The following is a 13197-nucleotide window of genomic DNA, read 5'->3' as shown; positions in this document are numbered from 1 at the left end:
TAATGCTTTAAAGTTTGCTAAATACTTTATATGTACTATCTCATTTGATCTTTATAATAACCTTGTAAAGTAAGTGCTATTATTTTACCTGTTATACATATAAGGAAACTGAGACTAAGAGAAGTTAAGAGACCTTTCTAAGGTTATGCATCTAGTAAATTTTTGAAGCAGTATTTGAAGTTACACAGGTCTTATTGACTGAAAGTCCCATACCATTTCACTTAGCTGCTATTAAAACTACTTCATGTGAAAATAACAACCAGATACTTAAAAAAAAATAGATTGGAAAAGTATGTGACACATGATAAATTAAAAATTTGTCATTTTAAATAAGCAAGTTATCATTAAAAAAAATCACTGTTGTGATTCTCGCCCACATGAGCAAATGGTCAAAGGATTTGAATAATTTTCAAAAGATGATATAGAAATTGTGAGTAGCTACTTGAAAAAGTATCCAAATTTACTAATAATCAAAGAGATGCAAATTAAAACACCTTTGAAGTTGCCATGTTACATCTATCAAATGGATATAGATAATTAAAAGCACCAAAATTCAGTTCTGTGAGATGGTGGAAGAACAGGTACAATCATCCATTACTACTAGAATTGCAAATTTGTAAAATGTTTTGGGTGAGCATTCTGGCAGTACACAATAGGATGTTCAAAAATAACCATATCATCTGACCTAAAAATTCAACTGTTGGGAATATACTCTGAAAGTGTTATTAAAAACAAGAGTGCTATATTTAGAAGCAGTAAAGAGCTGTGTTCGTTCTCATTAGCACTAGAGATCTGTATTTATTCTTATGCTCTCTCTCTCTCTCTCTCTCTCTCTCTCTCTCTCTCTCTCTCTCTCACACACACACACACACACACACACACACACACGTCCCTAGAAATAGTCTAAATGTTCAACAATAGGAGAGTGGCTAAATAAATCATGGTCCATTAATATGATGGAAAATAATGTAGTTAAATACTAACATGTATGAGGAAGACAAAGAAAACTAGAAAAACCTATATGAAATAATACCAAGTCAAAACACAGAACCAAAAGAATGGGATATGTGCTAACTATATTCACACAAGATGAAAAGCTAATGAGAATGAACAGACAAATAAAATATCCTGATGAGAACTGAGCGGAATTGAAAATTTGTTAAGATATTTTATGCACTGAAATGAATTAAGTCAAACATAATTAGTTACAAGGCAAGCTTGACGGATTGTATTGATTTTTGATGTTAATCTTTTAACAAAACATTTAAAAATGATGTAGTCTACTATATAAAACAGTTTGCAAAAGATTATTTACTTCCCATATTTTCATTAGTTATGTGTGCTAACATAATTCTCATAAAGAGTTTATAAAGATGAAAAAGCAGGAATAAAACTTGATAGTTAATGATACCACCTTTTGTGGGGGACATGAATATTTTCTCTCTTTCCCTCCCATTTCTTTGGTATTTTATAAAAATTTTCTTTCACTGCTTTTTAGATTGTTTTACTTCCTGTCTAGTTTCTTCAGTGTGTGCTTGGTCTGCTTTGGTTTCCTATCTTAATTTCATCATATTTAATGCTATTTCTATCTGTTATTCTAGGCTGAGGCATTAAGTGTTCAAATGAGGTTGTTTCATTGGCATTGATCATAAAAATAGATAGCTATGGAAACATTGGCAAATTTTCTCCATTTTACATCCATTTATTCTCTTACTTGTTTTAAGGCATGAGTGCACTTGACATGCTGTGATTTAAATGGGTCTCATACCAAGCTCTCTACAGACTTGTGATTGCTTATACCACTATTTTATAAGGTAACACTGCTCATGATTTCCTGCTATCTCCTTTGTAATTATTTTATAAAGAAATTCATATTTTAAACTCTCAATCCTGGTATAAAATAGATGGGTTATAAAAGAATGTTAATTGGTTAATTGATTAGTTGAAATTGTTCTCCCCTCTGTAAGGGGATCAAACATTTACTAGCTAATGAAGTTTCTAGATTCTTTCATATTGTTTATTGTGGCAAACTGGTTTGTATTTGCTAGATGTAATAAGAAAATTATGCTAATTAAGACCACTATCTTTACCTTCTTATATTTATGTTTTTAAATTTAATTTTGATGGACCAGGTCAATAACTATTGTCCTATATGCGATGTATATTTATATCTTTGCTTCTGATTTGACATTGTTCTAACTGGTGAATAGTCTAATTGCATATAGATAGCTGAAATTATTGCCACACCAATCACCAATCATTTTAATTAAATTATATTTCCTATTTGGTAATGCTATTTAGTGCTTCCCTTTTCTAGTATCTTCTGACTTTCTAGAAGAAAGTATTCATGATTCTTAAGTATGAAGTCGCTATTGAACTGATTATTTTTTCTGAGACCACTTATCCAAGTTGTCCCTCATTTAATTCTATCTTAAGTTATAGATTATAATCAATTAATATTCCTGGATAATTTCCTTTTGAGTTTCCTTCCTGCTCAGGGGGCTTGAAATGCTAGGTTATATTTTAGCTCAGATGAGATAGTCATGATCAACCCAAGAGGAAAAATTGTTAGAATACTTGAACAATCATAAAACCTCTAAATTATGAAAGACAAATGATAGATTTTCTCTGACATTTTTTCTATCTCTCAGTAGGAGCAAAGAAAAAAAATGGCCAGGGAAGTTCAAGAAGATGTCCTGAGCAGCAGGGAGAAGCATAGTGGGTGATGAGATCTAAGTAGACAAATGGACTTAGGCTCAGTGAGCAACTTCTGTTTGTAGCAGTTTGGGCCAGCAATGATTCTGCTGGCAGAAAGCAAAGCAATCTGCCCTTACTTATCATTTCATAAAATACATTGTTGTTCAGTTTTTCAATCGTATCCTATTCTGACTCCATTTGGCAAATGCCAAATTCTTGGCAAAGATACTGGAGTGGTTTGCCATTTCCTTCTCCAGCTCATTTTACAGATGAGGAAATGGAGGCAAACAGATTTAAGTGACTTGTTCAAAGTCACAAAGCTAGAAAGTATCTGACGTCAGATTTGAACTCGGGAAGATTTTTCTTCACACCAGGCCCCATACTCTATCCATTGCCATCTAGTTGTCCCTTTATAAAATATAACTGATATTTTTATCATCATTTTATCATCAATTTATCAATTGATAGAATCAATATTCATTGATTAATTGATGTTGAGGAGAAGTAAACTGGTCAGCTGCTATTGGGGAGATATTAATGAGTTTTATGACAATGGGGGAAACTCATAAGATAAGGACTTATGAACAATATTAGGAAAAATCCCTAATCCTTCAGGATTACCTCTAGAATTCTGAAGAGTGGTATAAGGAGCCATGCCCTAGGAACATGACCTGTCAATGTGTGTAGGGTTTGTAAAAGTGGGCCCTAGGGCCTATTAATACACCTTTATGATTTCCAAATTATAGACTAGTTAATCTGCTGAATAGTCACTCACAATTTTGTCAATTGTCTCTTCAGTATATACTGCAAGAATAGATTTCTCAAAATAATATCTTGGATAACAGTAAGAAAGTTCAGACCTAGTTGCTCTACTACTGATCATTGTTCTAGCCTTTTCTTTCTCAACAAATAATCCAGGCAGCACAATTTAATATTTACATATAGCCATCAGTCAATTCAGACAAGAAGCTTCTATAATTCAAGTAGAACTGAAACCTACATCCTAAATTGTTAATGCTTTTGATGAGAATTTATATGCCTCTTAAAAGTCTCTTTGGAATAGGCAAGAATTAAATGAAGCAAACTCCCTCTTAAATGTAAAGTAGGCTGTTGGCAATATGAGTAGGGAGACTGGATTTAGAATAGGGGTGCCCTGGATTCAGATCCTGACTTTAATACTCTAACCACGTGACCCTGTGCAAATTACAGAAATTCTAAGAACTTTGGTTTCATCATCTTTAAAATGAGAATGTTGAACTAGATCGCCTCCAATGTGAATTGGTATCAGGCTCCCCCAAATCTTAGATCATTGTATTGCTGAGAATAGTTAATCATTATACAATATTGCGGTTGCTGTGTACAATGTTCTTCTGGTTCTGGAGAACTTCACATCACTTTGCTTTGCATTAATTCATGTAAGTCTTTCCTAGGTTTTTCCTGGATATCCTGGAGAATAGCAGGATCTATTACTCACTTAAATGACCTGATGATGCAAGTATAGATAAACCTCCTAACATCCCTCCTGCCTTCCTCTTTAAGAATAATTCAATCTCAAGGAGAAGAGAATACATCCCCTCTCTACAATACACATAGGAAATGAATTTAAAAAGCTTCTTTTCTTTCTGCATCCAAGGAAGTTATTGTTAACATCTTCCTCCAAAAGAGGAAAAAAGAAAAGCAGGTTGATTAACTACAAAGGGATTTTTCTATTATTTGCAAAGTAATGAAATATGATAATTTAAAAATTTTTTAAGTGTTAGAGATAAGTGAAGGTAGAAAGGTACACGAAAGTGGGAAGGATCAAAAGAAAGAAAACTTGAGAGAACTTAAATTAGATATATAGCTTAAATTCTTTACAATGGGAAACAAAAAGAATGATCACAAGAGTAAGGCAATCACCATTAGGGAAACTCTTGCAGTTTACTTAAATTTCCCTGTTTGAGTCTTAAAAACCAGAAAGCAAATTTGCAAATTATTGAAAGAAAACCAAATCAAACTATAAATATCTAATGTCAATTCTTACCTTTCCTTTGGGGAAGGACGGAAAAGAATGTGGCCGCAATTATACACAAAGTATCAAAAGAAAGCTGTGTTGGATTTATTGGAAAAATGACAAAGTAAATACCTTTTATGTATTTTGTGTGCTGGTAAGAAATATATCATTTTTCCTTGCCCACAAATGTCTAAAGATGTCTTATCTTTTCTTTAATTAATTCTTAAATGCATTCTTGGCTATGATGTATTAACTGAGTAATGATGGACAATTATTTAGAAATACATTATTCTATCTCTTTTTATCCTGATGACTATTTCAAAATTCTTTGACTTGATTCTAGTGGGGAAAAGTAAATATAATTCTGAGTAATCTCTTTTCTTTAGTCAGGTCCTCAGAGGCTGTGAAATATTTGACTTTAGGGATAATTTTATTTTAAAGCCCACTTTTGCGGGGAGAGCTTTTGTGTAAGTGGAAGGGGTAAGCACAACAAGGACATTTCTGGGGATCAAGAGCAAGGTCAAATATTTACAAAATCAAATGTATACCACTCAGCTTATTACTAATTACTCATTTTTGTTGTTTTCTATGTCCTTCTACCCAGAGATCTCATCAGTTGGACACATTTTATAAATGATAAAAGTTTAATTGTGGGTTGATGGGCATTTTTCAAACCAGTGGATGTAAACCTTAAATGGGGTAAAAGTTCAAGACAGTCAAAGAGATTCAAGCTGTGATGCTCAAAAAATGTGCACCATGATTAGAAAATCAACTCTCCAGTGGGCATATTATCCCAAACAAATCTTCCTTTATTGACAGCACCTACAATATTCTGCTTAATTACTTGCTTTGTTGGGGGAAGAGAGGTGGGCTCCTCATCCTACTGACAGCATCTGCTCTGCTTAATTACAAGCTTTGTCTCCCTCCAGGGCTGGAGCTGAATTTCCTCTTGCTCTGCAGCACAGCTGGGAAGACCTTTGAAACACAAGCGATTAAGGAGTCTCAGGTCAAGGGACTGTCTGAAGGAGGTCTACTCTGCCTGGTCTGGCACAGACAAAAAGCAGCCTACTCCCAGGGGGCCAAGGAACATGGAGAAAATGAGTGGGATGCAAAGCCCAGAAACTGCCTGATTTTCCAGGTCCTTCTAGACTGACAGTTATGGCGTGGCTTCACTATCTGTGTTTGCACTTATTTTCCAGAACACACCCATGTGCAGGGGTTAATCAAGAAAATAAATCCAAAACCAAAAATTAAAATTTTGGATTATTCATCATTTGGGGTTGCCTGTTTTCCTTCCCCTTCCTTAATATGGACAGTCATCAGTTGTTCCTGTAATTTGTCCTATTCATTGACCAAGTCACTCTGACAAAATTTTCAATTCTTCTTTCTAAGTTTCCTATTTATAAAAAATAAAAATATAAATAAGTGTACTGATTAAAGCTAATAGATTTAAGTTTAAAATAACCAAGATAATGTTAACAAAGAAAAATCTTAAGGATGGTCTCACAAAGGAGAGTGCTGTTTTCCACAGCTCCCTGTTATCTGATCCACTGGTATAATAGTCTGAGATCACTAGGATGTATATTATAAGAGGTGAGAACATTTACCTCCTTCCCTTCTTTGCAAAGAGGGTAGGGGCTCTGTTTGTAATGTCATATATGCTGTTGTCCTGAGCTGATGTGTTAGTTATTTACTGAATGCTATTCCCAGCACTATTTCCTCTCCACTCCCGCCCCCTCTTGCTTCTTAATTCTATGTTCTAGGGGATAACTTGGATATCTCTCTGAGTAGAGAAGAAAGATGCTTTTGGGAATAATGATGTTTTTAAAATTGCAATAAATTTTCTGAGGAATATCTTACTGCAAAATTACTCTGAGATGCATAATGGAGTGGTGTTGCTCCTTGGCTATCAGATGGAATGGTTCCCAACTTGTTTCTTTCCAGAAGAAGATGGACAATTTGTGCATGACCTAAAAAAATTTAAAAAAAGACGTGATAAAAGGCCAATAAGATTCAATGAGTACTCCCATACATACATATATACATACATATATATTCTGAAATAATTTTAAGTAGAAAGTGAATGGTCGAAAAATTAAGATTCCCATATATAGGGGCATAGTCTTTAAAAATCCAGATATAGTTTTTTTTCCTTTTTAAATATATTTAAAATTATCTTGATTTGAACAAAAGTTAAATGTGCATGTTGCTTCAAATACATACTGCATTCCTTCCCTCAACCCCTTCAAATTTGGCTTATACAAAAACCTGAGCACAGCTTGTAATTACACTCTTAGTAAGAGAAGGATGACAAAGTAACCAAGACAACAATGTGAATAAGAGGAAGAGAATAGTGATGATAAAATTGTATAAACCATCTTTATTTGAATTGGAAGAGATGTGGGAAAAACTTGCCTGGTAGTTTTTACAAGATAATTTTATTTCATTTATTTAATTTCCTTTCTTTTTAAAGTGAGCTCATTTTTAGGGGTATGGTTTATACTCAGACTTATAGTCAGTATAGTAAATCTCTCTTATTTAAGGTAGCTGTTTCAAAGAATATCATTAAAGAGAAGCAAATTGAAATTCTGCACTAAAGCTATGGCTGTTGGATGAGCCAAGAAAATGTATTACAAATTTAAACAGAGATGGAATTGTATATGCAGTTTTAGAGACAGGTCTGGACCAGTACAGAAGGTGTCAGCATTTGACTCTTGACCTCAAAATTGGTTAGCCCTCACATAGTATATGAAAGAGAACAGTGATTTACTATCATGGGAAAAATATATGGAAATTCTCAGCATTTATTTTCTGGTAATATTCCAACTGTGTTTGCAGTAATGAAAGGACAATGCTAAGTCTTGTTAGTTTTTTTCTTAATATTCTGGTAAAAAGTTAAAGCCCTATAGAACATGGTAGAATTTCTCATTACTCCCCTAGTCTTCCATCATAATTAAAATGAATAGTTAGAAATGTAATAAAAGAAACATGAAGGAAAATGTACAACTTGGAAATGTTCTAAGTTAATGAAGTAGATCTTAGGAGAAATATAAATTAATAGAACTAAAATTGAGGAAAAACTAATTTTTGTATTAATAAAGTCTTAGATTTTAGAACAAATATTAACTTAAATTTTACAAGCTATAAATATTAAGAAACAGGATGGTCTAGTGGAAAAGCCTTAGATCCAGTCAAGAAAGAGAACTTTGATGGCATATCGAGTCCTAACTCAACTTAATAGTTATTAAGATAATAATAAAATAGGTCATGTGACCAAGCCTGAACTGGGAGAAATGCAGCTAATATATGACAGTCTCTACATCAGAATGCTATTATGATGAGACAAGATAATGTTCTTAAAAAGCTATATGAATCTTTCTCATTACATAGCATACCAACATGGTATTTAGTTCATTAATCTCCTATAACTCATTACTATTTTATAATGAGAAAATCAGACTCACAGTTGCATAAGTCTCCAAAAGTGATCTAGTCCAATGTCTATCTGAGCACAACCTAATCAAATGACCTATGCTTAGATACTTCACTAATACATGAGAGCAATAGCCCTGAAGTCAGGAGGACAGTCTTACCTCAGACATTTAATACTGCTTAGCTGTGTGACCCTGGGCAAGTCACTTAACCACAATTGTCTCAGCAAAAAACAAAAAAGAACAATACATGAAAGCCTAACACATTAGACAGCTTTTTGGATGTCTCTAATTGTTCTTTATATTGAGCTCCAATGCTTGCTTTTTGTAATTTTCACTCTGAAGTTCTATTTCTTTTTAAAAAAATTTTTATTAAAACTTTTTTTCAAAACATATGCTAGATAATTTTCAATATTCACCCTTGCAAAATCTTTTGTTCCAAATTTTCTCTCCCTTCCCACCACCTCCTCCCTTAAACAGCAAGTAATCCAATGTATATTAAACGTGTGAAATTCTTCTATATATATTTCCACAATTATCTTACTATATGAGAAAAATCAGATCAAAAAGGAAAAAAATGAGAAAGAAAATAAAATGCAAGCAAACAACAACAAAAAGTGTGAAAATGATATGTTGGGTTCCACACTCAGTTCCCACAGTTCTTTCTCTGGGTGCAGATATCTCTCTCTTTCACAAGACCATTGGAACTGGCCTGAATCACCTCACTATTGAAAAGAGCCATGTCTGTCAGAATTGATCATTGTATAATCTTGCTGTTGCTGTGTACAATATTCTCTTGACTTCACTTAGCATTGGTTCATGTAAGAATAGGAGTTATATTTCTGCCCTTTGTGGCCAAGCAGAATAAATCTAAACCCATTTCTATCTGATAACTATTTATTTATTTATTTATTATTTATTTATTTAAATTGAAAAGAATGATCACCTCCCTTCCCACATTTTTTTCCTTCTTTAAGCTAAATATTCTGGTTCCTTCAAATGATTCTTATATCATCTTGGTCATCATCCTTTGGATAATCACCATCTTATCAACAACCATATCTAAAAATGATGGATGAAATTCTTTGGATCCAATAACAGCCAGACTCAATTAAACAAATATTTATTGTGTCTATTATGTGTTTGGAAACACTAGGGGTGCAAAGATTAGCCAACAAACACATTTTAAAGTACTTACTATGTGTTCAGCTCTGTGCTGTCCTCAAAAACCTTACAACAAAATAATTATTACCTCCTTAGGAGTTCTAGATTCCATATTTATGTCAAAGGCCTAAGTTTTTATTAGCTCCCAACTTACATTGCTCAATTCCAAGGTTCCAAGGTCTTTCTTACATGAATTGTATAATCCTCAGACCTCCTCAGACCCTCTCTAAACTTGTATTTGTGAGGTTGATTTTTTTTCTTTTTTCTCTTTTTTCCCCCCTCTTTTTTTTAATTGCTGAGACAATTGGGGTTAAGTGACTTGCCCAGGGTCACACATATAGGAGGTGTTAAGTGTCTGAGATTTGAACTCAGGTCCTCCTGACTTCAGGCCTGGTGCTCTAACCACTACATCACCTAGCTGTCACATGAGATGGACTTTTAAAATAGCTTTTTATTTTTCCAAATACATACAAAGATAGTTTTTAAAATTCACCTTTGCAAAACCTTGTGTTCCAAATTTTTATTCCTCCCTCCCTATCCCTTCCCTAAAAGCAAGCAATCCAATATATGTTAAACATGTGCAGTTCTTCTAAATATATTTCCATATGTGCCCTGCTGTGCAAGAAATATCAGATCAAAAGGGAAAAAACATGAAAAAGAAAAAAAAACAACAATAACAAAAGTGAATATACTATGTTTTGATTCACATTCAGTCTTCATAATTATCTCTCTGGATGCAGATGCTCTTTTCATCACTAATCTATTGGGATTGCTTTGAATCAAGATTGATTAAAAAAACTTAAATGAAGAACTTTATAGGTATCTCTATTAAATTTCATTAGCATTAGTTCATAATATTGCATAGCTTTCCTATTTAATTTTGGATATTTTACTTTGATACCTATTCCAGCTTTAAATCACTCACAGACTTATTATGGATGCCCTTCATTTCTTCATCCTAATCATTGAAGGCACTGTGCTAAAATATAGCACTGAATGGGATCGGTGGAAAAGTCCTGAAGTACTGCTCATTGGTAATAATTAATGCTTTTTAGAGCTAGAGAGACATAAAAACAGTCTAAATCTATCTACTTTCATTCATCCCATATTCCTCCATTTGATTCTCAAGAATATCATGAGAGACATGTCAATCAGAGGCTGCTGATTGGTCCCCATGGTCCCCGGCAAGAAGGATGGGGCAAGACTGTGTCTAAAATGACTGGTAACTGATCAGGAGGAGATCTCCACATTCCTCCATTTGGTTCACAAGAATACCATGGGAGATGTCAGTCAGAGGCTCCTGATTGGTCCCCATGGTCCCTGGCAGGAGAGATGGGGCAAAACCGTGTCTAAGATAACTGGTAACTGATCAGGAAGAGAATCCACTTAACAGACTTTAAAAAGAGCTATAACTTTTATTCTTTTCCTTTTTGAACATGACTCTTGAGACTGCAAATGCCCAAGTCTAGGATTTGTCAAATGTCTTGTTGATTTCTGGTTATGTAGTTTCCATCGCTCCCTGGATTTATCAGTCTAACATTCTTAACCAAAAGTAAGGATTTAAATGGCTCATAGCTGTTGACTAATATTCAAAGATGTTAACATGATAAAATTTCACAATCATTTCAAGGAGAGTCAGTGTAAATTAGAATAATGGGTCTTGGGCCAATAAACCCAGTATTTGTGGGCATGTACAGGGTGCTCAAGTGATAAAATTCCCAGTGAATTTTGGAGCATACATAGATATTTTGTAATTGGTCCCCAACTTCTAACTATATGAAGAACCTCATTGAATTGACTGATCATTAGGAATTAGGGGTGGATTTAAAAGGAATTAGTCAACAAGAATCTGATTCTTCTGTTGGTGTGTGTTCTCATTCATTGAAAATATTCTCAAAAGAGATAATGCTATAAGGGGAGGAGAGAAGGGTGTTCTCAACTAAAATGGAGTTATGTTTTGAAAACAACTTCTTTGCCTCATTATTTGTTCTTTGATTTTAGATGGAAATCTCTCTGGGCACAGAGCCCACGTGGGATTCTGAACCAATGCCTAGTGGAATAAGGAGTCTTTTAGACCTGGACCACTGGCAGCTAACACAGGGACTTATCTAAATCTGGGCTTAGTAGAACTATGTTCTATGTAGAAACTATGTTAAATCTGAACTTTACCTAGTATAATAGCTAATTGATGTTAAATGGACCTGGGGTGTCAATGTGTGTTAGCAGAGGAATAGGAGTTCAAGATAATAATCTTAGAGAAAAAAAAATCCCAATTCCTCAGGAATACCCTTGGAATTAAAGAGACATGAGCTTTACTTAAGTGAAATGAAGTTAACTCAAGTTGTTAGTGAAAATCTAATTGCTATTTTAAGAGGGTATCATAATCTTCTTTATACTAGTGATTGATTTCATAAATCTATCACACTTTTGCATAATCTAAAGATAATATAAAAGTAGACATTCAACCCAGCCCTGAATGAATTTTCATTATTTTCAAACCTGAGTCTCACCTAAATAAGATTTTCTTGTCTTTGCTTTTAGGCTTTTCTCATAGAAGCTCTGATGAATCCAGATATACTCATTACCACATTAAAACAAATTTTAACTGAAAGTAAGTGGTACAGTGGATAAAAGTGCTTAAACTGGAGTCAAGGTCTGGCTTCACATTTGGTCTCAGATACTTATTGTGTGACTCTGGATTTCTCTCAGCCTTATTCCATATATGAAAAATGGGCATAATAATTATTGTGAGACTAAAATGCAATAATATATTTCAAATTCTTTGGGAACTTTAGCTGCATCAATACTATATGTTACATTTACTTATGTAATTTATTGGTTTAGAAAATGTGTATTAAAAAAAGAAGCACATTACTGGGGTGTATTTGGGTTTTGATATAAGCTACTCTCAGTGATCCTTTTAAATTTGGAAAATTCCTCTCTTCCTCCCTTTCTCCAACCCCAGTACAACACAGTAATCAGTGGTAAAGATAACTTGAAACTCAATCTGCTTCAGTCATCAGCAATTCCTTTCTCATAGGTAATGTCACAAACAGCAAATAAAAAAATAGGTAAGTAATTAGTGATCTATCAGGAGTAGCAAAGATATTTTGTGATAAAAGAAAAATCAACTGATTTGTAAGAGTACCTACACCATAACAAAACAAATATAAAGATCCTCAACAATTTAAAAGGGAAAATCAGTTTTGGTTAATAGCATTCACACGGCAAGGACAAAGGGATTTAAAGAACATCAGTAGCTGATATGTTTCCATTTCTTAGGTGCTCAGGATGGTGAGTCTGACTTCAGACATTTAACTAATTGTGTGATTTAACCTCTGTCTGCATCAGTTTCCTCAGCTATAAAATGTTGTGAGGATTAAATGAAAAAATAATTGTAAAGCATTTAGTACAGTATTAAATACCTATTAGGTATTTGATAAATGATTATTTCCTTCCCTCCTATGATGCCTATTTAAGTATAATGGGGGTCAATGGAGCACACTCTCTCCCCAATTTGCTGCACTGGGGAACTTTTCATGAAATTGAACTTGGACCCTTGCTCCTTTGCTGGGAGTGGAGTGGGAGTAGGAAAGGACTTATTCTCTGGACTCTTCTTTGTTTTTTTTTTAATTTTTAAAAAATAGCTTTTATTTTCAAAACACATGCAAAGACAGTTTTCAACATTCATTCTATATATATTGGAACATCCTTGTGTTCCAATTTTTTCTTTCTCCCTTCCTTCTCACCTGCCCCTCCCCTAGATTGCAAGTAATCCAATATAGGTTAAACATGTGCAATTCTTCTAAACATATTTCCAGATTTATCATGTTGCACAAGAAAAATCATATCAAATAGGAAAAAAAATGAGAGAAAAAACAAGCAAGCAAGCAAACAACGACGAAGGTGAAA

At 33.7% G+C, this 13197-nt stretch overlaps 1 protein-coding gene across 2 annotated transcripts in view; it reads right to left on the bottom strand.

Moving 5' to 3' along the window:
• INVS (inversin) overlaps window positions 1-13197 on the bottom strand; it is a 233900-nt gene that overhangs the window by 63308 nt on the left and 157395 nt on the right. For both annotated transcript variants that reach the window (XM_051966778.1, XM_051966771.1), the window contains exon 7: window positions 6551-6660. In XM_051966778.1, the coding sequence (XP_051822738.1) occupies window positions 6551-6660 (110 nt within the window). The remainder of the gene's footprint in view (window positions 1-6550; window positions 6661-13197) is intronic.

The sequence above is a fragment of the Antechinus flavipes genome, chromosome 1 (genome assembly GCF_016432865.1).
Source record: "Antechinus flavipes isolate AdamAnt ecotype Samford, QLD, Australia chromosome 1, AdamAnt_v2, whole genome shotgun sequence".
NCBI lineage: Eukaryota > Metazoa > Chordata > Mammalia > Dasyuromorphia > Dasyuridae > Antechinus > Antechinus flavipes.
This window is presented reverse-complemented; position numbering and strand designations above follow the sequence as displayed.